General features: G+C 38.6%; 3 protein-coding genes across 6 annotated transcripts; all 3 read left to right on the top strand.

The window, feature by feature from the left end:
- The first annotated feature begins 1312 nt into the window (after positions 1-1312).
- Positions 1313-5036, top strand: LOC133723230 (zinc finger BED domain-containing protein RICESLEEPER 1-like). Its single transcript, XM_062150048.1, has 4 exons — positions 1313-3136; positions 3220-3543; positions 4713-4784; positions 4971-5036. Exons 1-4 carry the CDS (start codon positions 1313-1315, stop codon positions 5034-5036), a joined length of 2286 nt encoding a protein of 761 aa, XP_062006032.1.
- Positions 4465-7054, top strand: LOC133722219 (uncharacterized). Of its 3 annotated transcripts, none has more exons than XM_062149047.1 (6): positions 4465-4609; positions 4713-4784; positions 5047-5814; positions 5974-6033; positions 6198-6315; positions 6821-7054. In XM_062149047.1, the coding sequence occupies exons 3-6, from the start codon at positions 5695-5697 to the stop codon at positions 6895-6897; spliced, it is 375 nt and encodes a 124-aa protein (XP_062005031.1). In that variant the 5' UTR covers positions 4465-4609; positions 4713-4784; positions 5047-5694; the 3' UTR covers positions 6898-7054. The 3 variants fall into 3 exon arrangements, with proteins under 3 accessions (XP_062005031.1, XP_062005029.1, XP_062005030.1); XM_062149045.1 differs by having other exon boundaries at positions 4466-4609; positions 4861-5814; XM_062149046.1 differs by lacking the exons at positions 4465-4609; positions 4713-4784 and adding an exon at positions 4829-4939.
- Positions 7055-12496: 5442 nt separating this feature from the next.
- Positions 12497-20333, top strand: LOC133720508 (uncharacterized). 2 transcript variants are annotated; one of them, XM_062146853.1, is made up of 5 exons: positions 12497-13032; positions 16344-16380; positions 16621-16857; positions 16935-16982; positions 17365-19744. In XM_062146853.1, the coding sequence occupies exons 1-5, from the start codon at positions 12728-12730 to the stop codon at positions 17368-17370; spliced, it is 633 nt and encodes a 210-aa protein (XP_062002837.1). In that variant the 5' UTR covers positions 12497-12727; the 3' UTR covers positions 17371-19744. The 2 variants fall into 2 exon arrangements, with proteins under 2 accessions (XP_062002837.1, XP_062002836.1); XM_062146852.1 differs by having other exon boundaries at positions 12498-13032; positions 19680-20333.
- The last annotated feature ends 7372 nt before the right edge of the window (positions 20334-27705 follow it).

The following is a 27705-nucleotide window of genomic DNA, read 5'->3' as shown; positions in this document are numbered from 1 at the left end:
AGAGAAACTGAATTTGAGAGGAATTTGCTGTGTATTCTCATTGATAATAAGGGCCTCTTTATATAGAGGATTACAATTCATAGAATCTCAATCGTACAAGGAAAGTAATCATACATTGAATAGGAATCTAGATCCTTCTAATTTAACCCTATTACCACTAGGTCAAGTAACCTAGAGTTTGGGCCAAACACAAATAGAGATATCCTTAAATAAAATTCAATTTCAATTGACAGTCAGCAAATCAAAACAATTTTCTTTAATCTCAACTATAAAATTGGAGTCAGTCATCTAGTCCAGTTGGTTGTTTGCTTAATTCATTGTTTTGCAGTCTCAAACTACTAAGACTAGCACAAACAAATAACTCGAGATTAAAAGGAGAACGAGAGACTTAATTACCTCTCCCACCCAAACACAAACTTAACATAAAATTATCATCACCCAAATACAAATTTGAAGAACTCGTCCCCTTCTACCCAACTGAAAAAGAACTCGTCTCCTGCTACAGATAATCAGATAAAACAAGACTTCAATAATGGATCAAGAACTCACAACAGGCTTCCGTTTCTACCCAACTGAAGAAGAACTCGTCTCCTTCTACCTCCTCAACAGGAGAAAGAGCTGAAGAGGCATGGTATTGGAGCAAGATAGACTTAATTATCTGGACAAGTTTAGTTTGAGAAGTGAGAACGAGAGAGATTCAGCAGTAGAGAAGAACAAAAATCACGTACAGAGCTACAGGCGTGTACATCGATGAAACAATAAAATACATTCCAGATAATTTTTTTTTTTTTTTTTACATATATATATATATAGGGCTGGGCATACTAAACCGAGTTACCAAACCCGATCCGATCCTTAACCGAAAAATGGCGGGACGGAACGGGACTGATTTTTGAAATTGGCGGTTTGGGCCCGTCCTGACCCGAACATATAAAACGGGACGGGCTTCGGTATCATATATTCAAACCCGAATTGGGCCCGGCCCGTACCAAATTATATAAATATTATATTTATTTTGATTAATTCTATTTATTTGATATATGATTGGTCCATTTCCGAGTCTATACTTCTAGTATAGACTTGAGCACACTGAATGCACTCTCTAACGGTCAACAACTCAACACTCATCAAGACATCAACAGCTCACACTTCGATCCCCAATTCTCTCACAGTCTCACACTTTCACAATCTCACTCTCATAACCATCACCATCACCAATTCACCATCTCGTCTTCGATTCACCAATTCGTGACGATCATCATTCATCTGTCATCATAGATTCACCAATTCAACATCACAGTTGAAGAACTTGATGGCTAGAGGGAAGAAGGAAGTGGCTCGACCTCGACCAACAGCTTCTGGTCTTGAGGATTCTTCCACAGCAACATCACCATCTTATCCTCGAGCTGGTGAAGCTTCGACAACACAACAACAATTATTTCAGCAGATTGAAGCTGCTAGTCAACCTCGGGCTAATGAAGGTGCAGAAGCTGCAGGTCAACCTCAAGCTCCTGCATCTGTAAGTGAGTGTCCTTCTACTGCATCTGGTATCAAACGTAGTTTTGTTTGGGAGCATTTTAAAGAATATGATAAAATTGAGATTCAGAAAGATGCCGAGGGAAATGATATTGAGATTGTTCATAAACGAGCTTATTGCATCTATTGTCCTAGGGGAAAGGTAGGAGATTTTTCTTTGGATAGTAGTAAGAATGGGACTTCTGGTATGATTAGGCACATCAACCAGAATTGCAGATATTATCCACCTAATGTGGATAAATCTCAGAAAAATCTTGTTGGTGATAAATCTAAGGGCAATAGATTGACCACAGTAGCTTATAACCAGGAGGATTATCTAGAAGCTTGTGTAGAGATGATTGTGATTGATGAGCTGCCTTTTAGTTTTGTGGAAAAGAAAGGGTTTAACAGATTTTGTGATAAAGTTTGCCCTCTATTTGATGTTCCATCTAGAAGGAAACTGTGCAGAACCTTTCTAGGTATGTATGACACTTCAAAGAAGGATTTGAAGAAGATTTTGAAGCAGTATAGGTTGAGTCTCACCACTGACACTTGGACAAGTCTTCAAAATGTCAATTATATGGTGCTTACTGCCCATTTCATTGACATTGATTGGAAAATGCACAAGAGGGTTATTAATTTCTGTGTGATTCAAAATCACCAAGGGTCAACTATAGGAAAGCTTATAGAGTCATGCCTTGAGCAGTGGGGGATTGAGAAGGTGATGTGCATTACAGTTGATAATGCATCTGCAAACAAGTCTGCTTTAGAGTGGCTTGTTTCTAAGATGAATAGGTCTTCTTATTACCAGCAAATATTGAATGGTAGGTATATGCATGTGAGATGCACTGCTCACATCACTAATTTAATAGTGGGGCATGGGTTAAAGAGGTTGCAGAAGTCTGTGTTGGCAATTAGGAATGCTGTGAAGTTTGTGAGATCTTCTCCAAACAGGTTGGATGCTTTTAAGAAGGCTGTGGAGAGACTGAAAATTCCATGTAGGGGACTAGTGTGTTTGGATGTCCCAACTAGGTGGAATAGCACATATCTCATGCTAGAAGCTGGTTTGAAATTCAAGAAGGCTTTTACTTTGATGTTGGAGGATGAGGATAGCAGCTTTGCAGCTTACTTTAAAGAACCAGAGGAAGAATATGATGAGGATGGGAATGTAGTACCAAGCAAGAATAAGAGAAACAGGGTTGGACCACTAGAAGGTGTAGATTGGGATAAGGCAGAAGTGTTTGTGGATTTCTTGAGGGTGTTCTATGATGTCACATTGAGGGTTAATGCTTCATTGCACCCTACTGTGCACACAACTTTCCATGATGTGATTACCATGGAAAAAAATATAGAAGGCATGTTTGTTCTACCTGGGTTTGCAACTGGAACAGAAACTGAGCAGGTGTTGATGGACATGGCAGGAAACATGAGATCCAAATGGTTGAAGTATTATGGATCATTTCATGAAATCAACCGCTTGGTGATCATTGGCCTAGTATTGGATGCAAGGTTCAAGTTGAAGAATGTGACTCACATCTTCACTTGTGAAGGTTTAGATGAAGATGAGGTGCAGAGAAGAACATTGGAGATTAGAAACCTTCTTATGGCTCTCTATGATCAGGTATTTAACTTGTTTGTTCTATAATTTTAGTCTTTTACTTGGTTTTAATTGAATATTAATGAGCTGCCTTTTTTTTTTCTTAGTATGTAATCCATGTAGATGGAGGCAGACACATGGTGAGGCAAGGCTCTCCAAGCTCTTCAGCTAGTACTCTTACAAGTAGAAGCAGCAATAGTAGAGGAGGTGTTAGGGGTCAGCTCCTCAATGATTGGAGGAAGGTTGTACAATCAAGTGCAGAGGCAGTGGTGGCTCATGAAGTAGATCAATACTTGAATGGTCCATTGGAATTCACTAATGATGAAGACTGCTTTGACATCTTGTGTTGGTGGAAGGTCAATGGCCCTAAGTTTCCAGTGTTAGCAGCAATAGCAAGGGATGTTCTTGCCATTCAGTTTACCCCCCCTAAGGTTTGGGGGTAATTTCATGTTAGTCCCTGTCCTTTCAATTTAATCAGTTTACCCCCCCCCCCCCCAAACTTTCCAATTTCAATCAACCGTGTCCAATTTCTACTATTCCGTCCAATTTGGACTGTTAAGTCTGACTTTTGAGGGCTAAAATGGTCATTTCAAGACAAAAAAAAAAGAATTTATTTTTCTTCTTTTTTTTGTTTTTTTTTTTATTTTTCATTTTTTTCTGTTTTTTATTTTTCATTAAATTTTTTTTTTCCATCCTTTTTATTTTATTTTATATATATATATAAATTTTGTCTTCAACCTATACACCACAAGTTATAATAGGTTTATAAAAACAAAAAGATACTCTAGGTGGTTGAAAGTCACTCGCTGATCTACGATATTTATGATATATCTCCGATAAAGAGAAGAATTTTAGATATATCCCCAATAAAGTGAAGAAATGTCTGTGTAAAATTATTTTTTACAGATATCACTACTAAAAAAAATTGCAATTGCTTCGCCTTTTTACTTCGGCAACAATTGCCGTCGCAATTGAGACTCTATTGCTACGGAAAATGTTCTGTCGCAATTAAGTCTTATCATTTGCGACGGAAAATCTTTGCCGTAGTAACTTTGTAATCAATTGCTACGCCTTTTCCTCTTGCCATCGCAAAACTTATTTCTATTTCCCCGCTAACATCTCGATCTGTAGCCCTAATTAACCCAGGCTCTCTCTGTCTCTATCTCGCCCAAGCGCTCTCTCTCTCTCTCTTCATAACTTGGGTTTCTGTCTTCGTCCAAACTCAGGTTCCAAGGGCCTGAGGATCCACGACAACCCTGCTCTCGAGCACGCCTCCAAGCCTCCAATTTCCTCTAGCCGGTCTTCTTCATCGATCAGCACTGCATGAATCCCGACCCGAACGCACCCTCGGCCAGGTCCTCTAAGGTCGGCCTGAACAGAATCTGGTCCCTGCTCCAGAGTCTGGTGGATTTGGATTTGAACCTCAAGAAGCTTGGGTCCAGATTGTTGGTGCTTAAAGGCGAACCCAGTGAGGTCATCGTTCGTTGCCTTAAGGAGGTTACTAACTCTACCTTTTTCTTAATCCCTAATATATTTTTCAATTTCAAGATTTTATTGAAATTTAGAGTTTGGGGTTTTGGTTTGTTGTATGTTTGAGCAGTGGGATGTGAAAAAACTTTGCTTTGAGTATGACACCGAACCATATTACCAAGCTCTAGATGTTAAAGTCAAGGTATGCAGCTTTACATTTTTCATTTTTGTGATTACAACTTACAAGTGATATCATGTAAAGTTATATTATTGATTAGCAAATGGAGGACTTTGAGATTTCAAACCACTGAGCTTCTCTCTATTTTGCTTCAATACCAGAAATTTTCTTTCCTTTCGGTAAGAACTTCTACTTTCTGTTAAATTCCAGTTCTTAAAGCTATTCAAGGTTGTAATGGAATGCACTTTTGATTATTACGTTTTGGTAAACCCATGAGGATGGATAGGACTGGAAAAGACCAAAGTTCAATTACTGCACTCCAAGTGTTTGATGTTATGCCTCAAAGACAACACCCAAGCTGAACCAGTGGGCTATTCCATGATTTTCGAAAAACCTATACTTCTTGTTTTACTCTCAGTTTTTAACAGCTTAAAATAGACTCTTCAATGATCATTTTGAGCTTGGTTTCAAGAAAAACGGAGTTAAAATGAGATACTTGTGCTATTTTGAAGTTACTGCACTGTTTCAGGATTTCTGCAGAATCAGCGTTTCTGTCCATTTTAGATTCTTGTTTGACCCTCTATTTGAACTTCGATTATGATGAAACTTTGCAAAATAGTAGCTTTGCATGTCTACTTCAAATCTGGAAAGTTTTGCTTGAAATCACTGAAAGACTAATTGTTGGTGAAATTTTCTTGCTTGTTACCAGTTTTCTGAAATTTTCTCAAAACTTGCAGCTTATTGTTACAAACAATTGATTTGAGAACCTTTACACTTGTTTTCTGTCCTCGATCTTCAGTAAGTTAGATTAGAGATGCAAAGCATGCCCTGAAACTTAACTTCAATTCGAAAGGCTTAAAAAAGGTTTTGTCTTTCTTCGAAAGTGACTACAAACCAGTGTTTTCTATGCATTCTGATCAGAACATTCTGATCAATGCTTTCTTTTCGGAATAAGCCCACACATGGTGAAGGCTTGGAATGGGTGCAAGGCGTTGTAGCTGCTAGCCAAGGACCAAACCAAAAAGTGGAATTGAAGGACATCAAAATTGTTGTGGTTAGTACATACATATTCATTATGTTATCTTTGTTTTTGGAGTTCAATTTTCTACTCAAGAATAGAGGGAGGAAAATATAAGGGAGAAAGCAGGGAGGGAGAGATGCAGAAGAATGAAAACAGTAGCTAAGAAATGGTTTTGTTTATGTTAATTTGTAGGCACTGATAGCAATCGCTCCAAATTTCAGCCCTTGTCTCTTCCTAATGTCAAAAAGAGTGGTATTGTCCTTTTATTCTCTACTGATTTACAATTTAATTGTTTCTATGAACAATAGAGTAGTGCACTGATTGTTTGTTGTTATATTTGGTCGATTGAGTTCACCAAAAGTTTGAGAGTTTTGATCAACTAATCCCCCTCCTTTGTTTTTGTCTTCCCTTATCAGCAAATGGAGAAGCATATCAAGACACTCATTGTCCTATCTCACTACTTGGAGGTGCAGTCTTTTTCCTCTCCATTGTCCACCATACTAAGCAAGCTCAAGACTCCACAACTCCCAAAAGGTATGAAACTCTTGACTTTGCTTTCAATTTTAGTCCTCATTTTGCACTACTTTGATTCTTGGTTTAATTTAGAAATTTGTTTAACTTCTTAAATCTGCACCTAACCTAGAAGATGTATAAGTTGATGCTTATTTTGCTTGATAAATATTCACTGTCCTGAACTTGATTTAGGGAAATTATGACTTTGCTCCAAGCTAAAGACTAGGCCGATTTTGCATGATTTAGGACTCTAGTTACTATTAGCTTTATATAAGCTAAGTTTTGATCATTGTTTTAATCTACAAAAATCTGTAATCTGCACCTCCTACCGACTTTTTCCTACCTAATATGCATGCATGACAGATCTCTATTACTATTGTAGAAAAGCTGCAAATGTATTTGACACAAACCTTAGTAACTGAATTGCATATGGTTTTAGTTTTGGCTGCTAGGTTATAACACAAACCTTATAGCAGATACATTGTATCAATAATCTAAATTTCTGTCTATTGGCTTGTTTGTTTAGGTTCTTATTTTGGCAAGGACAAATCATTGGAGTTCATGCAGCTCTGCATCTATTTAAGGTTGATAGAACATACCTAATGACAAGTATAATAGTTACGGTACATTTTTAATTTCATTTTGTAGTTGATTCTCCTTTGATCGGATATTAGTTTGTATACATATCTGGACCTATTCCTGATTTATCAGCAATGATAACATTGAATATCTTGTAATACTGCTATTTCATTACTTTCTATCTTTCTATCTTACTTTCTTTTAGTAGGAATACCATGAAAGGGAATTTCGGTCCTTGAGCCTTGAACCGCCTTGGATACGACTACCACCAAAGTAGGGAATTTGCATCTACATTAGATTATCTTCCGACACATAGAATTTGGGTGAAGGAGCCTCCCTAACACCCGACATTCTCATTTTTATTGTTTACATCTCATTTTTATTAATTGCTTTACATTTCATTACATTTTGTTAATCTAAAATCAACTCTCAAAATATTAAACTCCAACTCATTGTAAATATTCATCACTAGGCTCTTAGTTTTGATTAGGCTTTGGTGAAAATCAAAGCCGAGCATTGCTAAGGCTTGGTGCCTTAGATTAACATTTTTATTTTTATTTTTTTTATTACTTTTTTTTTCTTTTCTTTGTTTGCTAAGTGTCTTTATTTCCGATTACCCAAGGATTGTGGGTTAGCCACTAATCCCCGTGGTACGATAAACTTTGGGCATAATATTTCCCTATCTTGACAATGATACGTACGCTTGCGTAAATGTGTATCAAGTCAGTTGCTATATTGTCTGACCAAAAGAACATTGCTAAATGGAGTTTTCTTATTCTTTTTATTGTTGATTTGGTCAATATGCAGTGGTAAGTGTTTGCAGGAGGTTCAGAAGTCATGTTTTGCAGCTTGAAGCCCCATTGAGAGGAGTGGAACCAATGTTGACAGCAATAGGTTTGACTCCATCATTTCTGGCCATAGATTGAGTTCATATGTTTGTTTTAGTGAATAGGTTGAAAGCTGGAATGCAGTTTTCGGTAGATTAGGATTAATAGGTATTGTCATTATGTATGTATCCTTAAACTTCAAATGATTTTGTAATTGAAGGGGGATTATTAACATTCAATGAATTGTTCATTTCCTTGTTCTACTCTTAGTTTTGTTATACATGTTTTCTTGGCCAAAAATTAATTGATATATATTTTTTAAATCAGAATGACATTTACGGTCTGCAATGCGTGTTGTAAATTCAGTTTATTTATGACGTGCATAATGAACGCCGTAAATTTCTGCATGTTGTAAATTAAAAGTACCATTTACGACGCGGTCTTTAAGAGCCTGTTTTTGCACGCCGTAAAAAGTCATTTACGGCATGTTTTGCACGCTGTAAATGACCTTTTTTCTTGTAGTGATGATTCATCTCTGTTCTTGATTGATTTTTTTCTTCAACATATTTTGATTTGTGATTTGTGGTTTGATATTCTATTTTCGTGTTAATGGTTAATAACTACATCTCTACTATTTTCATCCCCTATATCTATCTTGATTCATGGTTTGATCGATCACTTAGGTTGGATAATTAGATTTCAATACAAACTCTTCCAAAACGCCCCCTTATCTTGTAAATTTTCGTAAATATTGATCATACTTTGTAAATTTCGACATTCTTTGTAAATGATACTCACTTGTGACGTTAATTTGACTGGAGCACCTCAATTTCCGGTCTAAACGATCCCTACTTGCTTCATACTAACAATTGTCTACATGGTTCATTTTGAGCACTCATTCTGAGCATATCACTCTTCCAGTGTGCCATATATGTAATCATCCTGAACCAACTTTCTTTTGTTGCGTTTTATGCTCCTAATCATTGACTTTCTTCTCTTAGCTATTTTTTTTTAGTCATTTTGCATAATTGCAAATAATCAAGGAGTACAATGAGAAAAGACGTAGACAACAAAAATCCATTGCCAAGATCTTAAAAGCAATTGTCAAAACTATTGCCCAAACACAAAAGCTACTATCAAACATCCTAAAATCTATTACCAATGAAGAAAAATATTATTCCTAAATAACAAGAAAGTTATTGCAAAACAACCAAATAATTACTGCCACACATGAAAAACTACTTCAAGCATTTCAAAAGCTATTAAGAAATAAAAAATAAAAAAAGTTACTGCCAAAAAACAAGACGGCGGCTACAGAAGAACAAAAAATATACTACTAAACACAAGAGCTACTACAAAAAAACAAGACAACTACTGTAGAAGAACAAAAAAAATCTGCTGTTAAACACAAGAGCTAATACCAAAATCAAGTTGTACATGTAGCAATCTAGTGCTACTACAACACTACTCAAGGAAAAACTATTACAAAACAACAAAAAGTTATTACACTTGATAGAAAGATGCTGCATGGAACGCAAAAACAACTACCAAGGAATACAAAACCTATTGACAAAAATAAGAGAGCATGTTTTACATTTTGCTACGACCAACTTCTTACGTAGACAAAAACTAGTAAGACAGTTATTAAGAGATACTATCCAACACAAAAGGGAAAAATTCACCAACGGTGTCTGGACACTTAGGGGACTTTCAGAATGATACCTGAACTTACAAAGTTATCAATGTGATACCTGGACTCATTTTTTCGTATCAACATCGTACCAATGACCAATTTCCGTAACGGCTCCGTGACGGAAATTGGCCGTAGGTATCACATTGATACGAAAAAATGAGTCCAGGTATCACATTGATAACTTTGTAAGTTCAGGTATCATTATGAAAGTCCCTAAGTGTCCAGACACCGTTGGTGAACTTTTCCCAATTTTGCACGTGCAATGCACGTGAGTCACTTAATGAAGACAAAATGACCGATTTACCCTCAAATTCTTTCTTTTCTTTTCTTTTCTTTTTTTATTATTCTTTCTTTCTTTCTTTCTTTCTTCTTCTTCTTTTTTGGTTTCTTCTTCCCCTGATTTGAATCATCAAGATTCAAATCATCTTGCTCGTCCGATTCCCACCGCCGATCGCCGATCAAACACCGCCGTTGCGTCTCAATCCACCTTCATGCACCACAGATGTTTCTGGTTCCCCCAACTTCAAATCCTATATCAAATTGAAATTGTGCATTGAGGCTTCACCGCTCACTCCGAGTTCATCCCCGCCGCCACCGCCAATGACTTGACCACCACCACTCTCGTTCTCTCCTCCGACCCCCTTTTATACACCATTGATCAGAAACTCAGACCCCGCCAGCCCTCCACTCTCAAATCACAGCTCCAATCCCACCCCTCCATCCTCTCCTTCGTTCCCGACATGCAACACCACCTCCACACCATCCTCACCTGCAATTTCATCGGTTTAGCCGACAACTTCGGCCTCTAGCCCAACTTCGATCAGAGGCAATTTTAGGCAGACAAAGATTAACAACTTCGGCCTCCACACCATCCTCACCTGCAAAAAATTCGAGCTGTTCTTATTCACCAGCTTCGCCACTCCGCTGCTACCCACCATTGTGCCTCGCCGATTAGTAGACAAAGAACTCGGAGCCTCCACCATCGAGAAATTGAGGCTCACGTTCTGCGTGTCCTGAGCGGCAGATATCGGCATCGTCGGAGAAAATGTTGTATGAACATAAATTTAGTTTGGGTTCCACGGTGGCAGCTAGTCGAGCTCGTTGATTTCGGCCTTGGCTTTCTTGATTAGCCAATCGACGACCTTGCTAGGCTGGTCATATCCAAGCCAGTCCTGCATGTCGTAGAATTGAATGGCGGTGTGGGCGACGAGCCTGATGCTGCGGTCCCTGGGGCCTTTGGTGGTGCAAACCTTGCTGTGGCGGTCCTTCCGGCCGGTGGTCCTTAGAATGTGGCCTTGAGCCTCCACGATTTCGCTAGCGGTGGAGGAAGAAGCAGTACTTATCCCTAAACCCAATCGAGAAGCAGCGGAGGACGACGTTGTTGTGCGGTGGTGGAGGTTGTTGTGGTCAAGTCATTGGCGACGGCGGCGGGGATAAACTCGGAGTGAGCGGTGAAGCCTCAATGCACAATTTCAATTTGCTATAGGATTTGAAGTTGGGGGAACCAGAAACATCTGTGGTGCATGAATGTGGATTCAGACGCAGCGGCGGTGTTTGATCGGCGATCGGCGGTCGAAATCGGACGAGAAAGATGATTTGAATCTTGATGATTCAAATAAGGGGAAGAAGAAACCAAAAAAGAAGAAGAAGAAGAAAGAAAGAAAGAAAGAAAGAAAGAAGAAAGAAAGAAAGAAAGAAGAATAAAGAAAAAAAGAAAAGAAAAGAAAGAAAGAATTTGAGGGTAAATCGGTCCTTTTGTCTTCATTAAGTGACTCACGTGCATCGCACGTGCAAAATTGGGAAAAATTCACCAATGGTGTCTGGACACTTAGGGACTTTCAGAATGATACCTGAACTTAAAAAGTTATCAATGTGATACCTGGACTCATTTTTTCGTATCAATGTGATACCTACGGCCAATTTCGGTCACGGAGCCGTTACGGAAATTGGTCATAGGTACGACGTTGATACGAAAAAATGAGTCCAGGTATCACATTGATAACTTTGTAAGTTCAGGTATCATTCTGAAAGTCCCCTAAGTGTCCAGACACCGTTGGTGAATTTTTCCCCAACACAAAATACTATCAAAAAAACCACAAGGCTACTTCCAAATAATCATAAGGTGGCTAGTAAGAGATATCCTAAAAGCTCTACCAAACATCAAAATAAGTATCAAATCAAAATCTTTCATAAAAAAATAAGAATGCTACTGCCAAGAAACAAGAAAGCTATTGTTAAACATGAAAGCTAGCAAACATCCTAAAAGCTCTACCAAGCAAAGAAACTTTTGTCATAGATCATTTAACATACTACCAAACATCTTATAAACTACTATCATATATCTGAAAGCTCTTGCCAAAGCAACCCCATGTACGTATACAAAACAACAAGATTATGGAAAAACTACAGCAAACCACCAATATCTAAGCTATTACTAAAAATGAAAAGTTTACTACAATCCTTAAATGTGTTGCTGCAAAGCTATATTCAACATGATCCATACACCTTTGTGGTAAGGATCAGTATAATTGAGTGTGAGAACAATTTAATAGCTCAAATTGATCGAATAATCAATGGTTTCTTAGCGAATCAATTTGAGAGAAATCGACTGGATATTTAAGTCTGTCTCTTAATGAATCTTGTTTATCGCATAATTGATTGGATTTTATTAAAAATTAGATGAATTTGGTGGTTTCGAGTGTGTGGCAGGGAGGGAGTTGTTTAACGCATAATTGATTGGATTTTATGAAAAAGTTAGATGGATTTGGTGGTTTTGAGAGAGAGAGAGAGAGGACATACATTTGATGACATCTAATGTAAATTCGTCAATTTTAATGTGAAAAATCTAAGCACATTATGTTCATTGTGTGGTTATGAAGGGAAAAATAGTATTTAATTGCTTAGTAGATAATATAAATCTTAAAAATGCCCTTATTTTACGAAAATATTCTTGAAGAAGTGCATATGATTATTTTAACGGTGCGATTCAAGAGATACCAAAATTGAAAAATGGATAAGAAATTGAGGTACGAAAGGAATAGTCTTGAAACACAGATATGTACTTTTTCTCTTAGTGCTTAACGAACATGCATCAACTAACAGAACACATCCCAGACCAAAAAACTAACAGAACACACGCGCCTACCAGACGCACTCGCTAAATAGAGTAGTGTCCCAGTTCCACACCCGTCAAAGTCATTGAAAAATCAGAGTCCGAGAGTGGAGGATTTAAAAAAGATGATGATGATGTGAGCTTAAATCTCACGCGCCACCGCGAATCAAGGTGCGATCTGAAGGAAAAGGGATTGGAAGCCTGTAATGAGAATAAGAAGAGATGGGAGGAGTGACGTCTTCAATCGCAGCCAAGTTCGCCTTTTTCCCGCCGAATCCACCTTCGTACAGAGTCATCGCAGACGATTCCTGCGGAGGAAGACTCTACATTCCTGAGGTTCCTAGAAGGGACGACGTGGATATCCTCAAGCTCAGGACTCGCCGTGGCAATGAAATCGTCGCCGTCCACGTCAAGCACCCCAAGGCTTCTGCCACTATGCTTTATTCCCATGGAAATGCTGCTGATTTGGGCCAGATGTTCGAGCTTTTTGTTGAATTGAGCGCTCGCCTTCGGGTTAATTTAATGGGGTAAAGTTATCCATGTTTTTGATTGCTCTCTTTGGATTTGGTCATAATTGCTCAACTTTTATGGGCTATGAATTTACCCCACTTCTAAACTAGCAATCCTGTTCAGAGAATTGTTCTTCTTCATAAGTTGGAAATTGCTAGTTACCTTATCTAATTTACTTCCTTTTAAAGATATTCCAAAATTTCTAATCAATGCCAAACAAATGAAAAAAAAAAAAAAAAAAAACCAAGCTAAACTTTCTTACACAACAAACAGGCCTGCCTAATCTTTAGCAGTCAAATTCTCGTGAGCCAGTAGATATCCCAACCTACACCCAGTGTGCAGCATTTAGTATATGCCATGCTCTTCATGTTCTGTGATAATGAATGTTGATGTACATGATATTGATTTTTTATCATTTTCCTGAGGACGGTTAGGATATCGCATACGCCAAGTCTAATTCCTTTCCCTGTACTTTGATTAATTCTTTTATACATATATCTATCCATCTATGCTATAAAGCCAAGGCCTGCTGATAAACATGATTTTTGTTCTGTCTGTTCTGGTTATCATCTTAGGCGATCATTATGGTTTGAGCAGTAGAATGGAGAAGCACCCTAAAAAAAAAATGCGGTTTCTTTGCTGTTGCTTGCTATATTTATGCAAACTTGCAAGCACACTAAGGCAGGATAGTAACCTGTATTGCAAATATATGGATTGTAATGACTAATAGTTTATGGGTGGAGAATTCATAAATGTCTGCCATGCACATCTATTCTCAGTTTGCACAACGGAAGGAAATATAGGATGATGTGTCATATAAATTTCTCTCAAAATGTATGCACCTAAGAAACCCAATGAATTGTATCCCCCTGTAAAATGGTTCAAATATCTGATTAGAACATAGTATATAGTTTTAGTTTTGTTCCAGGCTTTTTTATGACATTTTCATGCAACATGTTATTTGATTCTGCATTATTTGTTTGCTGTAATGTGCACATGTTCTAAAGCCTTGTTTGGATAGGGTGATTTGGAGTTGAGGATTTGGAATCAACCTGTTTGGTAACTTAATTTGATGGGGATTTGGACTTTCCCAAAATCCTCCCTCAGATTTCAGACCTGAAAAATTGATGATTTCAAATAAGTAGGGGACCCTAGTTATTTGAAATCTCCACGTCTTCACCTCTTGACAAAAGAGAAAAAAAATTGTGCCTACTTCCTCCCTCACTTCCTCTCTCTCTCTTTCAATCTCATTCTTCTGTCTACTCTTTCTCTCACATCCCTCGATCTACTCTCTTTCACATCCTCTCTGTTTCTTTCTCTTCGAGTTTGTTCTCACCATTTCTTCCGTCCCTCCGATGATTGGTTTGCAACAAGGAAATTCGTGGTCTATGGAGGTGAAGCTCGAGTCGGGAATCTGATTTAAATTGGAGAGTGATTCAATGGTTGACTCGGCTGAGTTGGAGAGGGAGAGCATCAGATTTGGGTTCTAATGGTACAGGGAAAATCTAAATCTCCAATCTCAAATCTTCATATTACTAGTTGTAATCCAAACAGTAATTAAAAAAAAAAAAAACCGAAAACAGTAAAATTAAATACTCAGATTTCAATTACACATATTTTAAATACATCTGAATTGAAATCACAATACAAATGCAAATCTTGTTTCCAAACAGCGCCTAAGTGAATTCTTGCTCATGTAGCATTTTATTGGGGTTTACGATCATAACATCTGAGTCACAGGATGGGAATTCATATGAATTAATTGCAATCTGTTCAATAATCAGGCCTATTAGTTGAGCTGCACAATACTGAACATACTAAATTTAGACTTGCATTGTACATGTATACCTGTAGACGATAGGGATTGAGCTGTCTGAACAGTAATGTCGTATTAAACGATTCAAGCAAGATTATCCATCAAACATATCATACAAGTGCAGATGTGAGAAAAAGACAAAAAAAGAAAAAAGAAAAAAAACATTTAGTTTACTTTCTGTGTCTCCGGTCAACTGACTGATAGTTTTATTTATAAATGACCATTTTCCTCTTACAAAGAATGGCTCATTTGTTTTATTTGGTTTGACCGTTATGGTTTGTACCTATGTTTCTAAATCATTAATGATTAATCATCCTTCAAAAACAATGTAGATATACTTGCAACCTTGCAAGAATAATTTGAATTTGATTTCATTGGATTTAGTTATTAGTAAATTGAACTTGTTTGTCGGAGTAGATTGATGAAAAATAACTTCATTTTCCAGTTATTAGCATTTCCCTTATTATGTTTGTTATTTTGGATTATAGATAATGTTATAGGAAGGAAGTAAAACTGATCACGTTACTTCTAACTTCCGACTGTGTGCACATTTCCTCTGGATAAAAACTGAAATATCTGCACCAAAATATCATCTCACTTGGTTTGCTAATTAAATCACCGCTTAAAATTCAGGTATTTCTTATTTATTTATTCTTCGAATCACATACTAACTCTACCACTTCACTTATACAGATGCCCATTCAACCTGGGCGCTATCTCCCAACACCTGCCTTGATAGTTGAGACTACATTGGCAATACTTTAGTACAAGCTTAAAACAACTGCTCGGCCTATAGTCCCAACCTTTCTGCATCCACCTTCTTTGGAAGTAGACAAACATAGGTTTCATTAATTAAAGCATTGAAGCCTGAATTATGGAATACCAGTTTGGATCTGAACTTGCTCAATATTTCTCTCCATCCAGATCACCCATATGATAGCTAAGACCCTACCTCCCATAAAACCTTAGCCCTTTTCCCTCCGCCGAATCCCTGACCTTCTCATTTAAAAAAGAGCCATACCATTCAGGTATTACTCATGAATTGATGATCACTGACATCCCTGCTTTGATGTTTACTTCTGTTCATTAATTTTGAGTGACTATGCAGTGAAGCAAAACATGATTATCACTTGGCCCTTGTGCTTTGCATATGATATAACACATAAACTACCTTCTCTGCTGAATTAAGTCACATGTGCCAACTTTAGCAAGGTTTTTTTTTTCTTGGAGATCAATGTAGTGGTGCATACACAAATATACTGATCAATACAGTTGAAAGTGACATAGTATTATCTTTTCACTTGACTGTGTCTTTCTTTAACTAATCACAATGTTGGTACTGACTTATTTAATACTGGTTCCAAGCCAATTTGTCCATTTCGATCAGAGTGTTCATCTGGTTCAAGCATGTCCACATGAATATAGAGATAAACATTACAACAGCAATGAGATAGAACTATCTATATTAATATGATTGGCGTACTGTAACAAATTTTTATGTGGATTTTGTAGGTATGATTACTCTGGCTATGGGCAGTCAACTGGAAAGGTTAGATGCATTGGTCCAATTTCTGGCGTTATAAGTTGCCTAACTTACTATAGTTATTTAAGGTTTGCCCAACTTCATGTGGTATAATATATAAGGGTTGTGTCTGTGTGTGGCCATGAGGGAAGGGGCAAGAGACAGATTATGGATTTTGGATCTATTGCCTTTGGATAGTTTTAATTGGTGTTATGATTTTTATTGTAACATAACAAATAGTGTAACAGTCTCTTTCTTTCGAAACAGGCATCTGAATGTAATACATACGCAGATATTGATGCAGCATATAAATGCCTCAAGGAGCAGTGTGGGGTCAAGGATGAACAACTGATATTATATGGTCAGTCTGTTGGTAGTGGCCCCACTGTTGATCTTGCTTCACGTATACCAACCTTGAGAGGTGTAGTGTTACACAGTCCTATTATGTCCGGGCTGAGGGTGTTGTACCCTGTCAAGCGGACATACTGGTTTGATATTTACAAGGTAGTTTTCTACCAACCATTAGCATGCTCATTTCCTGCTATCATTGGGTCTTATATTTCATATTATATCTTTTCCAGAATATCGATAAAATTGCAATGGTGAACTGCCCTATCCTGGTTATACATGTAAGTACATCTCTCCCCTCTATGTTTGTATGTGATTACCTAAAGCCTGTAATTTTTCAATTGAGTAATTTTGATCTTGGGCCCTCGCCAATGGGGAGGGGCTAAAATTGACCTTATGCTAGAAATTTAACCCCCCAAAAATCACTATTCATCCAAATTGTAGGGGTTATTGTTTAACCGTCTCCAACTAGTTAAGGGCCAAATTTGAGCCCCCAATGTTTTATTGTTTTTATTTAGATTTTCAAATTAAATTTTTCTTTAACTATTTGGTTATTTCTAATTAAAATTAAGTTTTAAGAAATAAATAATAAGATTTGGATTAAATTATTTTTTCTACCCTTTTTTTATTTACTCATTTATTTTTTGAATTTTGCTTTCCTAGGGGTAGCCAAATTTTGTCATGTGGCAGCCTGGGAAGGATTTTTGCTTTGCTTTTGTTGCATCAGCAAGCCATCTCCCAGATCTTTTCTTTCTCTTTCCTCTTCATGAACCATGTGGTGGATCCATGTTGCTGGGCTGAAGGGGCTTCTCAAAGGGCTACAAGTAGCCTGCTTGTTGGCCTTTCTAGCCCCTACAAAGTTCTTTGTTTTGTCATAGCCTCCGGTTGTAGATGGGTTACAATTAATGAAGCCTTTAGCACCCGGTTGCAGATGGCCTTAGACCAAATTATTAATCCATGGAATTGGAATTAGTTTAAGAGATACCTAGCATCCCAAATTGAATCCCACACTGCTTTATAGGCGCCAATATTACGTCCAACTTGGCATGTATACCTAGGACCATCAAGATTGGAGATATTTTAAACACTTGTTTTATAGCATCTATAACTGCCTCCTGTTTATGGTGCGCAACTTGTACAGAGATGTTTCCATGCAGCGTCTCAGGTGAATGATATTAGTGAGTTTAGTTTAGAGAATAAGTAACAAGAATTTTTGCCTGATTGCATATTTAGTTGAGACTACAGCGGCAGATTCAAGCACATGAGCTCAGAGGGATCAGTTGAATGAGTCTAAGACACCATAGGTTCTGAAAGAAAGTCTTCAAATTATTCTGTTTTCCCATGTGAAACGTCTTTTCACTCGTAAACTCGTTCTTCTTTTGACACGAAATCCGTTTTCCCGTGTTTTTTAATAGTAATTGCCTTACTAGGTAAAAAATCCCAATAAGGATTTGCAAGCTCAGAAGCAAGAGTCACTGTAGTTGCAGGGAGCTAGTCCCATAACTGCGGGCAGTTCGAGTTCTAGTTCTTTTCAAGACAGATGGGACTGTAGCTAACAAGTGTGCCCTGAGTGGAATGGCAGGACGTGTGCCAATTTATTAGTAGCTAGGCAGCTAAGCCAGTAGTAGTTCAGTTCAGGTCAGGGCATGAAGCTACAGGTTCTATTTTGGTCGTGAGACAGGTCGGACGCAACTTGTTATATAGGTAGCCGTGCGTATTAATAGATCTTCTTCTATACTAGTAGTAGGAGTAGTGGGTGTATCGCTTTCTTAGACTTTCTTTGTTAGAATATCTCCTTCGTCTACTGAGTCATCAATTGCCATAAACCCCGTCCTTTTGGCTGTAATTGCGTCAGGTTGGTTTCTGTTTGCTAGCAAATGTACGACCTAAAGCAAAAGCGTCAGGTTGGTTTCTGTTTGCTAGCAAATGTACGACCTAAAGCAAAAGGGTCCTTCTTCACTTCCTTCAGAACCTTATCCTCTCACCTCTAACGGCTTATTCACTGGAGGCGAAAGGAAGGACAAAGACTTCTATTCATTGGAAGCCACAGAAGAACAACTCCTTTTAGGTGGAGTGATGAAATGGGGCATACTACTTCCCGGCCTAACTCCTCCAATTCACTATAAAGCACAAGGGAGATGTAGCTTCATCAAGTCAGGCAGTAGGATATTGACTGGAAAGATTAATACAAGTAATTAGCGTAGCTGCATTCTCTCTTTAGGTTTGAGGATCACTCCGTGAGCACCTCTTTTAACTGGTTTTAGTTTTTGTGTTGGGTGACCACTTGGTCAAAAGATTTCATTTTCTCTCACCAGAGCTGGCTCTGGAGCTGTGCAATGTGCGTGACAGAATTGTAAATTTAATCCCTTCCAAAATCTTAAAATATTATGTATTCTAAGATGACCCTTTACATAAGTTTTATGCTGTTCAATTGGCAATAATGGCGTTTTATGTTCTTGAGAGTATCAAGGATTCGATCCTCAGTGTTGTTGTTACTGAAATTTAATTTGTTTTAATCTTCCATCGTCTGTTTCTTCTAGGTATATACAGCATTTTCAATCCTCATCCCTTCCCATTTTTTTTTTCCCAATTCTTCATTCATGATTTTTTTTCAGGTATCATATATGTTCTTAACTGATTCTGTTTTATAGTTTTGATTCTTTAAATGAGTTTTTTATTTTTTATTTTAGCAACAATCTTTACTACTCTGTCTTAATATTGCTAATCTCGTTTAATACTAATACAATTTTTACAAAAAAAAGGAAAAAAATAGAAAAGAAACTAAAGTTAATATTTGACTCTATAGATGAAAGTTCTCTAATATTATTTTCATGTAAGACTGCATATCGGGGGCCATGTTTTAAATTTTTCTCAGGGCCTCCAAAACTTTTAAGACGGCTCTACTTCTCTTAATGACCATATATACTAATTGTTTTATTAGTTTGGTTATGGAATACTAATAAAATGTTCATTTCCAGGGGACAGCAGATGAAGTTGTAGATTCCTCCCATGGCAAGCAGCTTTGGGTTCTTTGCAAGGAAAAGTATGAACCTTTGTGGATTAGTGGAGGTGGACATTGCAATCTTGAGCTTTACCCAGAATTTATTAAACATCTAAAGAAATTTGTACAAAGTCTTGGCAAGTCAAAATCCGCCACAGATGGTTCAAAAAAAAATACAGTTGATTCTGATGGCCAAAGCAAAACTTCTGAAACAGGTACTTCAGATTCACTTGAATCGGCTACAGATCTATCAGAAGTTTCTAGAAACAGTTTAGATAGTCGACTTGAGAAGTCTAAAAAGTCTAACAAACCTGAGAAGTCTCGAATGAGCACCGACCGAGTTGACACCTTTAGAAGAAAAAAGGGTTTGGTGTGGTGATTTGTTATTACAAGCGGGGCAGATTAAATAAGTCGTCCACTTTTTAAGGTAATGTATTTCTCCTTCCACTTATCAATGATGCATTGATTCTAAGAGATCTCAATAGATTTTACTATCCTTGCTGTGTATATTCTGAATCTGAGAGAAGCCTGCTTATATTTCTTGTGAAAAATGGAGTTGTCATTTATATTCTTCAGCACTGCTTCTAATTCAGTATTATGTATTTGTTGGCTTTCGAGAGCTTGGAATTCACTGTCATGCAATAATGTTAGTTATTACTGTCATGCAGTCACGATTGTGGCTATCACGCAATATACAGAGTTAGACTCTTTGCATTTGAAAAAGCAAGAGCAACTAGGGGCAAAGCCAAAGCCAAGGCCTTCCAAATTACACTGATGATCAAAATGGCCTAGGCTACTACTAAGATGTAAATTTCAGGTTCTGTGACCTTTTATGTTGTTATTTGCAACATGATAATAAAGAAACCACGGCACACACAAATAGAGTTTTATGGAGGTTTGGCAAAACTCTGCCAATATCCTCTGCGATCTTTCTGAAAAAGGAGAAAAAAAAAAAAAAAAAAGGGAAGTAAAAAAGAAATCACTAGTACTATGGAGAAGACCAGGATACTTTTGGTCTAGGCAGTAGGCGCATCAATTATGGATAAATCTCTCTTCAGGTCAAACCTTTCTCTTGGCATTGTTGAGACAACGACTAAGGATTAAAGTCAGATTGAACTTGCCCAATAGATTCTACATGTTTGGGTGCTGAAACAAGGTTTCAATGTCCAACAAAGAACTCCGGATCAATATCCGTTCTATTTTGATATCAGAAGTGACAGCAACAAGGGAAATTAGGGTTTGTGTTTCTCCATAATTGAGAAAAAGAGATGCATAATGGGAAATTAGGGATTTATCCATAATGGGAAATTAGAGATTTATCCTGAAAGGTTTGACCTGAAGAGATTTATCCATAATTTATCCACATTCGTAAGCTGTATGTTCAGTTATTCGGAAACTACCAAACTGACAGGGTAGTGGAGTGCAATGACATTCATTACGAGAGAATATGTCTCATCGTAGTCGATTCCAAGGCTTTTTGTGAGAAGCCTTGCGTCATAAGGCGAGATTACTATCTCTTTTTCTCATCACGCTTTCTAACGAAGACCCATTAGTCAACAGGTTTTATGTCAGGAGGTGTTGACATCATTGGCTCAAAAACCTTCCTCTTCGTTAGAGAATCCAACTTAACCTAGATCACATCTTTCCATTTAGGCCAAATTTCTCTACGTTGGCATTCATTCATTAACGAAGCGTGGTTTGATATCATCATACTCAACAAACTCATGCGCAACGAAATGCGCGATTACATCATCAATTATGATGGAGTTTCTATCCCACGTCTCATGTACACTAGTGTAATTTTTTAAGAGCTCTATATTCTCAAGAATAGGTTCTGACGTTGAGGCGTCACTCAACGATAACCATAATCAAGAAGATTCTCATGAGATCGATTTTGAGTGTTGATGATCAAAGGATTGGAATGTGCCAAAGTATGCTTCAAACCCACGGGCCTCCCACGCATCCTAGCTAGGGCCATGGCCTAATACGCCAGAGTGCCACACTCTTTGGCGTTGGCGCCATGCTTACCTCCGTGTAGGGTGGCGCTACGTCCTCTCGTAGGGACGTCCTTCCTTGCAGGCATATTTGCAACAGATATGTGTGATCTCGTCACTTTAACAGGGATCGAGATGAGACATAGTGGGGACAAACCACAACAATTCCTATCATTCCTGCTGAACATTCATGTTCTTATCTCCCCCTAACGACAGGAAGACTGTCTCATCAAAGTGACAATCAGCAAGACATGCGGTAAAGAGATCGCCTAGCAAGGGCATTAAGTGGCAGACGATTGTTGGAATCTAAAATCCAACGTAGTTGCCCATTCGTCTGTAAAGACCCATCATAGTGCGCTATGGCGGCCCAATTGGCACATAAATGGCACACTCAATTTGCGTAAGTACGAGATGGTACCCAGTCACTAGCTGTAACGCATAGATAGATTGAGTGGACATGGGTCGTAGATGAATTAGCATAGCTGCATGCGATATTGCATCACCCCAAGCGGATATAAGGATATTAGTGCGCATTACCAAATTCCGGGCTACCATCGTAGTCGTTTCCGCGAGACCATTTGGGTGTGTACATGAGAATATGATGTCTAACATCAGTCCCAGTGATATGCAATAACCCTCGAAAGTCTTCGATGTAAACTCTCTAGCAATGTCAAATCCAATTGACTGAATAGGATGATCCAGGGAGTGAGCCCGTTGTCATATGATATTTGCTAGGAGTGTAGTATAAGCAGCATTTACGGGTGGACAATGGCACAACACGTGACCAGCGTGTTTGCGTGTCAACCAACATCATGAAATATTTAAGCGTCCGCAAGTTGGTTAAATCAGTACACAGAATCTCCATGGATTCTATGTAAGAACAGAATGAGTATTTTCATATCCTTTGCATAGGACGGTCTCAGTACTAATTTCCCTAAGGAACGGGCTTTGTAAAACGAGCGAGAGGCTTTAGAAGCAACCAATGAGGATTTTGGTTGGGCCTGAGCGTCTGAAACACTAATTGAAGCAAAGTTGGTGATTGCAGCATCACCTAGCCATCCATGGCATCATGGATAGGGACTGTGCCAGCCCTAGGCTGGTGGTGGACGGCGGCAGCGCTAGAGGCAGCGGCGGCAGTCACACTTAGTCTAGGAATCAACTTTTGATTCATGCTTCGTTTCGCTCGAGAGAATGGATGTCCGTGTGAAGTTTTTAGTAGATGGATCATCATATCATGACCAAGATGACCTATCCTGTAGTGACAAAGCCAATATGTGTCTAAATCCAAGAGATATTCTCTCATAACTTTATTGGATTTTAATAGCTCGAATAGTGACATAGAGTCCACTAGAAAGACACACAAACTTCTTTAAGATGCAATCATTAGAGGTATTGCAAAGGAACTCATTTTCGTTCTCTACATGCGTTTCTGCATGGAATCCGTTGGCTATTCATAGGTGCGATTTGCCCTAGGAGCGTAGAGAGTTTCTGTGGCAGTAATCAAGGTGCCATTTGGCAAGGGGAACTTGGGCTATTCTATGTCCTTGAATTAATACTGATGGCCTAGCCATCGTAATCACAAAGTAATATGCTCAGAATCAAAATGCTAGCTAATGCAAAACAAAGGTAGTCATTTGACTTCTTTCGGTAACTCCAAAATAAATATGACCAGGTGAGTAGAGAGATGTCGGTGGAACAAAGCTCGATTAAGTACCACTTATCTCAAAACCTTCCTAGACATCATACTCATTTTGGATGAGCCTATGTGAAAAAAAACTAAACCAATGACATTTACTATAAAGTATATGACAATTGCCTATTACATATCTTGGAAAAATAAAGACTTAAACAGAATTAGCGATCCATTGATCCCAGCCAGATTTGAAGTCTTCAACCCTTCATTCTAGATCATATTCTTGATCTTCTTGTTCCACATAGTGAGCTTCTCTTGCTTCACAATATGCTTTGTAGGCAGTGACAATTTTTTCACGAGCTCTACAAACGTGTACCCAACGACCGGATAATCCACATCAAGAACATACATCTCTGTACTTAGACTCCATTGATTGAGCCGCTTTGAAAGCGTCATTAGGATGGCTTTTAGTGTTGATGGCACCACCAACATGGCCAGAGGCGTTGCCTCTCTCTCTCTTTCCACGTTGACCTCTTCGGTTCAGTGTCCGCCTATTTTGGTGGTTACCTTCCTCATTAGAGCGAGAATATGCACTAGAACATCCAAAATTGTCCCTAGATTTAGGGTTTCGCTCTTAGCGCCCTCCCTCAGGGGCGCGACTATAATTGGACTATGAAATATGCTCTGTTCCCACTGTTTGGCTCCAATTTTGTTGCAGCTGGTCAATAGTCTCTTTTCTGCGCGGGCGTGCCAGCACCGTTCGGGTGCGGTCGTCGGGGGTGTCCCTTGACCTGACTTCTATCAAGCGATTGTAGACGAGGAGAGCACCAACCTCGTCGTGGGATTCTTTGTGCCTCGTGGCGAGGACTTTTGTTGAGTTTCTTCTTGTTCACACAATCGATACTCGACGTCGTAGATCGAGCAGAGCGAAAATCACCGGGAAGTGGGGAGAACTTTCTAAAGCGTGACTTTAGCTTAGCTGGTTTGCGAGGGCGTTACCCTTGCTTGGCTGGTTCTGTAACCGTTGTGGTCGCGGCACTACCGTCGGCTCCCGAGGAGACTAGGACCGAAGCACGTTGACAGAGGGTTTGGTGGCACTGAAAGTCGGCTTCCGAGAAGACTAGGACTAGGAGTGTGATCACCGATAAGAGAAAGAGAAGGAGAGGAGTTGCTCTTAGAGAGGTTTGCTCTAGAGAGAACTTAGATCATCTTAGAGATGTTTTGATATATGAATGAGTTGTTGTTTTACTTGTTGTAGCCTCTATATATAGGCTTCCAAGCAACACTATTTGGCCTTAAACAACTCATAATGGGTTAGGTTTTAGCACTTAAACATTAATGGAATGTTAGGTTTGAATACTTAAACACTTAATGGAATTTGTTAGGTTTAAGTCATTTTCTGCTCCCTTATCCTTCCATTTTTATCTCCACTAAGAACTCAGATTCAACCTTCGATTTCTTCATATGAAATTATCCACCATGAATGTAGATTGTTGTGGTAAAATTTCAGAATTTATTTCCATGTGGTTGGGCCGGAAATGCTGCTGGACCTCTTACAGGTCCAGTTTCCAACTTTTGCTTCTGCAGAAAATTGGACTGTTTGTTTGAAGGTTTTCCACTCCGAACGAGCTTTGGCACTCTTCATAAGAAATGATCAATGGGATGTCTAGAATTAATCTGGAAAGTTTCAACTCATTTGGAGTTCGGATGGTTAGTCCGTCATCCCTCATTTCTTGTCTAGCTCGCTTTCTCCTAGCCGAAGTAGGAAAATGTGCTAAAGTTGATTTTTCATTTCCATGTTTGGTAGGCCTTATTTAGCCTCTTAATAATATATTTTTGAACTTATCGAAAATATATATGTGAGCCACTGATATTGGCTCAATTTCTCCAAGACACGCTTTGTCAAACCAAAATGCTCATTTTGGGTCCAAACACCCACGGATTCCAAATTATAGTTCTTCACAAGGATGTTGTCATGCTTTTCAGTGACATTCATAGCTCCAATGAGCTCATGAAACCTTGTGATCCGTCCTGCAGTAACATCGATTCGATAGTTCTTTGCAACTATCAAAGCAGAGACAGGGAAGGTAGAGAGAGTCCTCTCAATCAACATCGCATCTGTGATATCTTTTTCACAGAATTCCATTAAGGATTTAATGCGAAGTGCTTCCGAGTTGTAGTCAATAACTGACTTGAAATCACAGAAGAGGAGGCTATGCCATCTCACTTCTAGTTCAGGAAGCAGGGAGTCACGGACGTTGCCAAATCTTTTTTCGAGTGAGACCCACAACCTTCTGGGGTCTTCTTGATTCATATACTCGTACTAGAGCGAATCATCCATATGACGAGTCATTAGGATGATGACTTTCGCCCTATTTGCCTCTAAGGCTGCTCTATTTGCTTCCAAAGCTTGAGTTTGCTCAACAGTTAGCATGTCTTTGTTAGGCTCGAGAATCGTATCCAGGATTCCATCGGCCTTGAGATGCTGGCGGACATCATGAACCCATTTGTGATATCCAGAGCCAGTTGTTCCCAATGGAGTGAAGTCCAATTTATTCAGGTTACTCATCCTGAAAGAGAACAAGAAAAAGAGTTAGTTTCGGAGCGAAAAAATGCTACCACGAAAACAATAAAAATTTCTGAGCGTCGTCACTTCCAAAAAATTAGGAATTCTGAGCGTAGTTGCTTCCAAGAAATCCGATTCCAAGAGGTATTGGATTAGATCGAAACAATGATGTAAGTGGTCGATCATAAATTCTCTACAAACTCTAAGTTTGGAGATCTCAACAAGCTCCAAACTTGGAGTGAGCACAAACCCCCACTTTTCGGCTTTTGGTCTTCCCTATGAAGAAGAAAGGGGGGTAGAAGAAGGGAGGTTGCAAGTCCTCGAGAAAAAGAAAAGAAATTGAAATTACGAAAGCAAAAGGAATTGAATAAAAGAAAAAATATCTTTTTTTTCTTTGACTTTGATTGAATGTGGGCCTCTTTTTTTTTTTTCTCATTTCTTCTTCTCCGGCAGTGGGCCACAGCTATGCCTTTTTTTTTTCTCTCTTTTTCTTTCTCTTCTCTTCTTCTTTGGCAGTGAGCCACAAGCCTTTTTTTTTTCTTTCTTTCTCTTTTCTTCTTCTTCCGGGCCACCGTTCTTTTTCTCTCTTTCTCTTTTCTTCTTCTTTCGGGCCACCTTCTTCTTTTCTTTCTTTTTCTCTCTCTTTCTTCTTTCTGGGCCCGCCTCTCTCTTTCCTTCTTACTGGACTGCGCCTCTCTTTTTTTTTTTTTTTCGCTTAGGTCGGACTGATCCTGGGGGATGCTGGGATGGAGCTGAGGTCTGGGCTGGAAAGAAGGCAGTGGTCTGGGAGTCCTCGCGGTTCAGGTACCTGCGGAGCTTCTGCAGGCTGGTCCGGCAACTTTCTGGCCGGTTCTGGGAGTCTCTTTTCCGGTGACGGATTCTGGAGTTAGGGAGCCGGTGGTGGCAAAATATGACGGTGGAAGGAGGTCTGGAAGGATGCGAACCGGGCAGGGGTTGTTTTTATCTTCTGGAGATCGGTTCGGTACTTTTCCGGCCGGTCTGGTGACGTCACCGGCGATTCTGTGCTCCTGGGATTCAGGGCTTCAATATATGTGGCGGTGGTTGGTAGGGTTTGAAGGCTACGAATTTAGGGTTTCAGGGTTAAGGTTTCATGCTGATAACGTGTTTAAGGAAAACTGAATTGGGAGAGAATTGAGTCGTATTTTCATTGATAATAGGGCCTCTTTATGTAGAGGATTACAAGACAAAGAATCAGAGTTGTACAAGGAAAAATAATCGTGCAATTAATCGGATATCTATGAATATCTTCGAGAATATCTCTAATTCAAAACCCTATTACAACTAGATCAATTAACCTAGAGTTATATTCTGAATTTACTTGAACATATGGAAAATTGTTTTTTGAAATAATGGAAAGTATAGAAGGCCATTAATAAATGGCTTATCAGGCAATCTATACATTCTCTCCAACTACTACTATTGGTGAAAACTATTGGAAGCTAATCCAGTTGCTTGCTGAATGTGAGCGTCTGCTGAAAGTGCTTATGCAAACGTTCAAGATTTACGTCGAAGACAATTCCAAATGACAGCTCAAAACATTCAAGACATCAAAGGTCCTTTTTTGAAGTTTCAGAACATTTCGTTCAAGCACAAGTAACACGAAACAAAGTTTCACAATAGATACAATGGCCAACCTTAGTCAAATTGCCTTTCAGTTCTAGTTTGGTCAACCTTATTTGCACAAAAAACAACTATAAACATTTAGTACAACTAAATTCAGTCATCCACCAGACTCAATGCATTCTCCCAAAGATTAAAGTTCAAAACATACCAAAATAAGGAAAAAAAA

Source organism: Rosa rugosa, chromosome 7 (assembly GCF_958449725.1).
Source record: "Rosa rugosa chromosome 7, drRosRugo1.1, whole genome shotgun sequence".
NCBI classification, from domain to species: domain Eukaryota; kingdom Viridiplantae; phylum Streptophyta; class Magnoliopsida; order Rosales; family Rosaceae; genus Rosa; species Rosa rugosa.
The sequence above is the reverse complement of the archived record's forward strand: the minus strand, read 5'-3'. Positions and strand labels throughout refer to the sequence as shown.

What these genes read in the sequence shown, in the direction of transcription:
- LOC133723230 (XM_062150048.1), top strand. Translation starts at nt 1,313, where the DNA reads ATGGCTAGAGGGAAGAAGGAAGTGGCTCGACCTCGACCAACAGCTTCT. An exon ending in TTCAGTTTACCCCCCCTAAG is followed by an intron (nt 3,544 to 4,712) that starts GTTTGGGGGTAA and finishes ATGTTTGAGCAG; the next exon opens with TGGGATGTGAAAAAACTTTG. An exon ending in CTCTAGATGTTAAAGTCAAG is followed by an intron (nt 4,785 to 4,970) that starts GTATGCAGCTTT and finishes GTTAAATTCCAG; the next exon opens with TTCTTAAAGCTATTCAAGGT.
- LOC133722219 (XM_062149047.1), top strand. Translation starts at nt 5,695, where the DNA reads ATGCTTTCTTTTCGGAATAAGCCCACACATGGTGAAGGCTTGGAATGG. An exon ending in AGGACATCAAAATTGTTGTG is followed by an intron (nt 5,815 to 5,973) that starts GTTAGTACATAC and finishes GTTAATTTGTAG; the next exon opens with GCACTGATAGCAATCGCTCC. An exon ending in TCCTAATGTCAAAAAGAGTG is followed by an intron (nt 6,034 to 6,197) that starts GTATTGTCCTTT and finishes TTCCCTTATCAG; the next exon opens with CAAATGGAGAAGCATATCAA.
- LOC133720508 (XM_062146852.1), top strand. Translation starts at nt 12,728, where the DNA reads ATGGGAGGAGTGACGTCTTCAATCGCAGCCAAGTTCGCCTTTTTCCCG. An exon ending in ACTGGTTTGATATTTACAAG is followed by an intron (nt 16,858 to 16,934) that starts GTAGTTTTCTAC and finishes TATCTTTTCCAG; the next exon opens with AATATCGATAAAATTGCAAT. An exon ending in GCCCTATCCTGGTTATACAT is followed by an intron (nt 16,983 to 19,679) that starts GTAAGTACATCT and finishes GTTCATTTCCAG; the next exon opens with GGGACAGCAGATGAAGTTGT.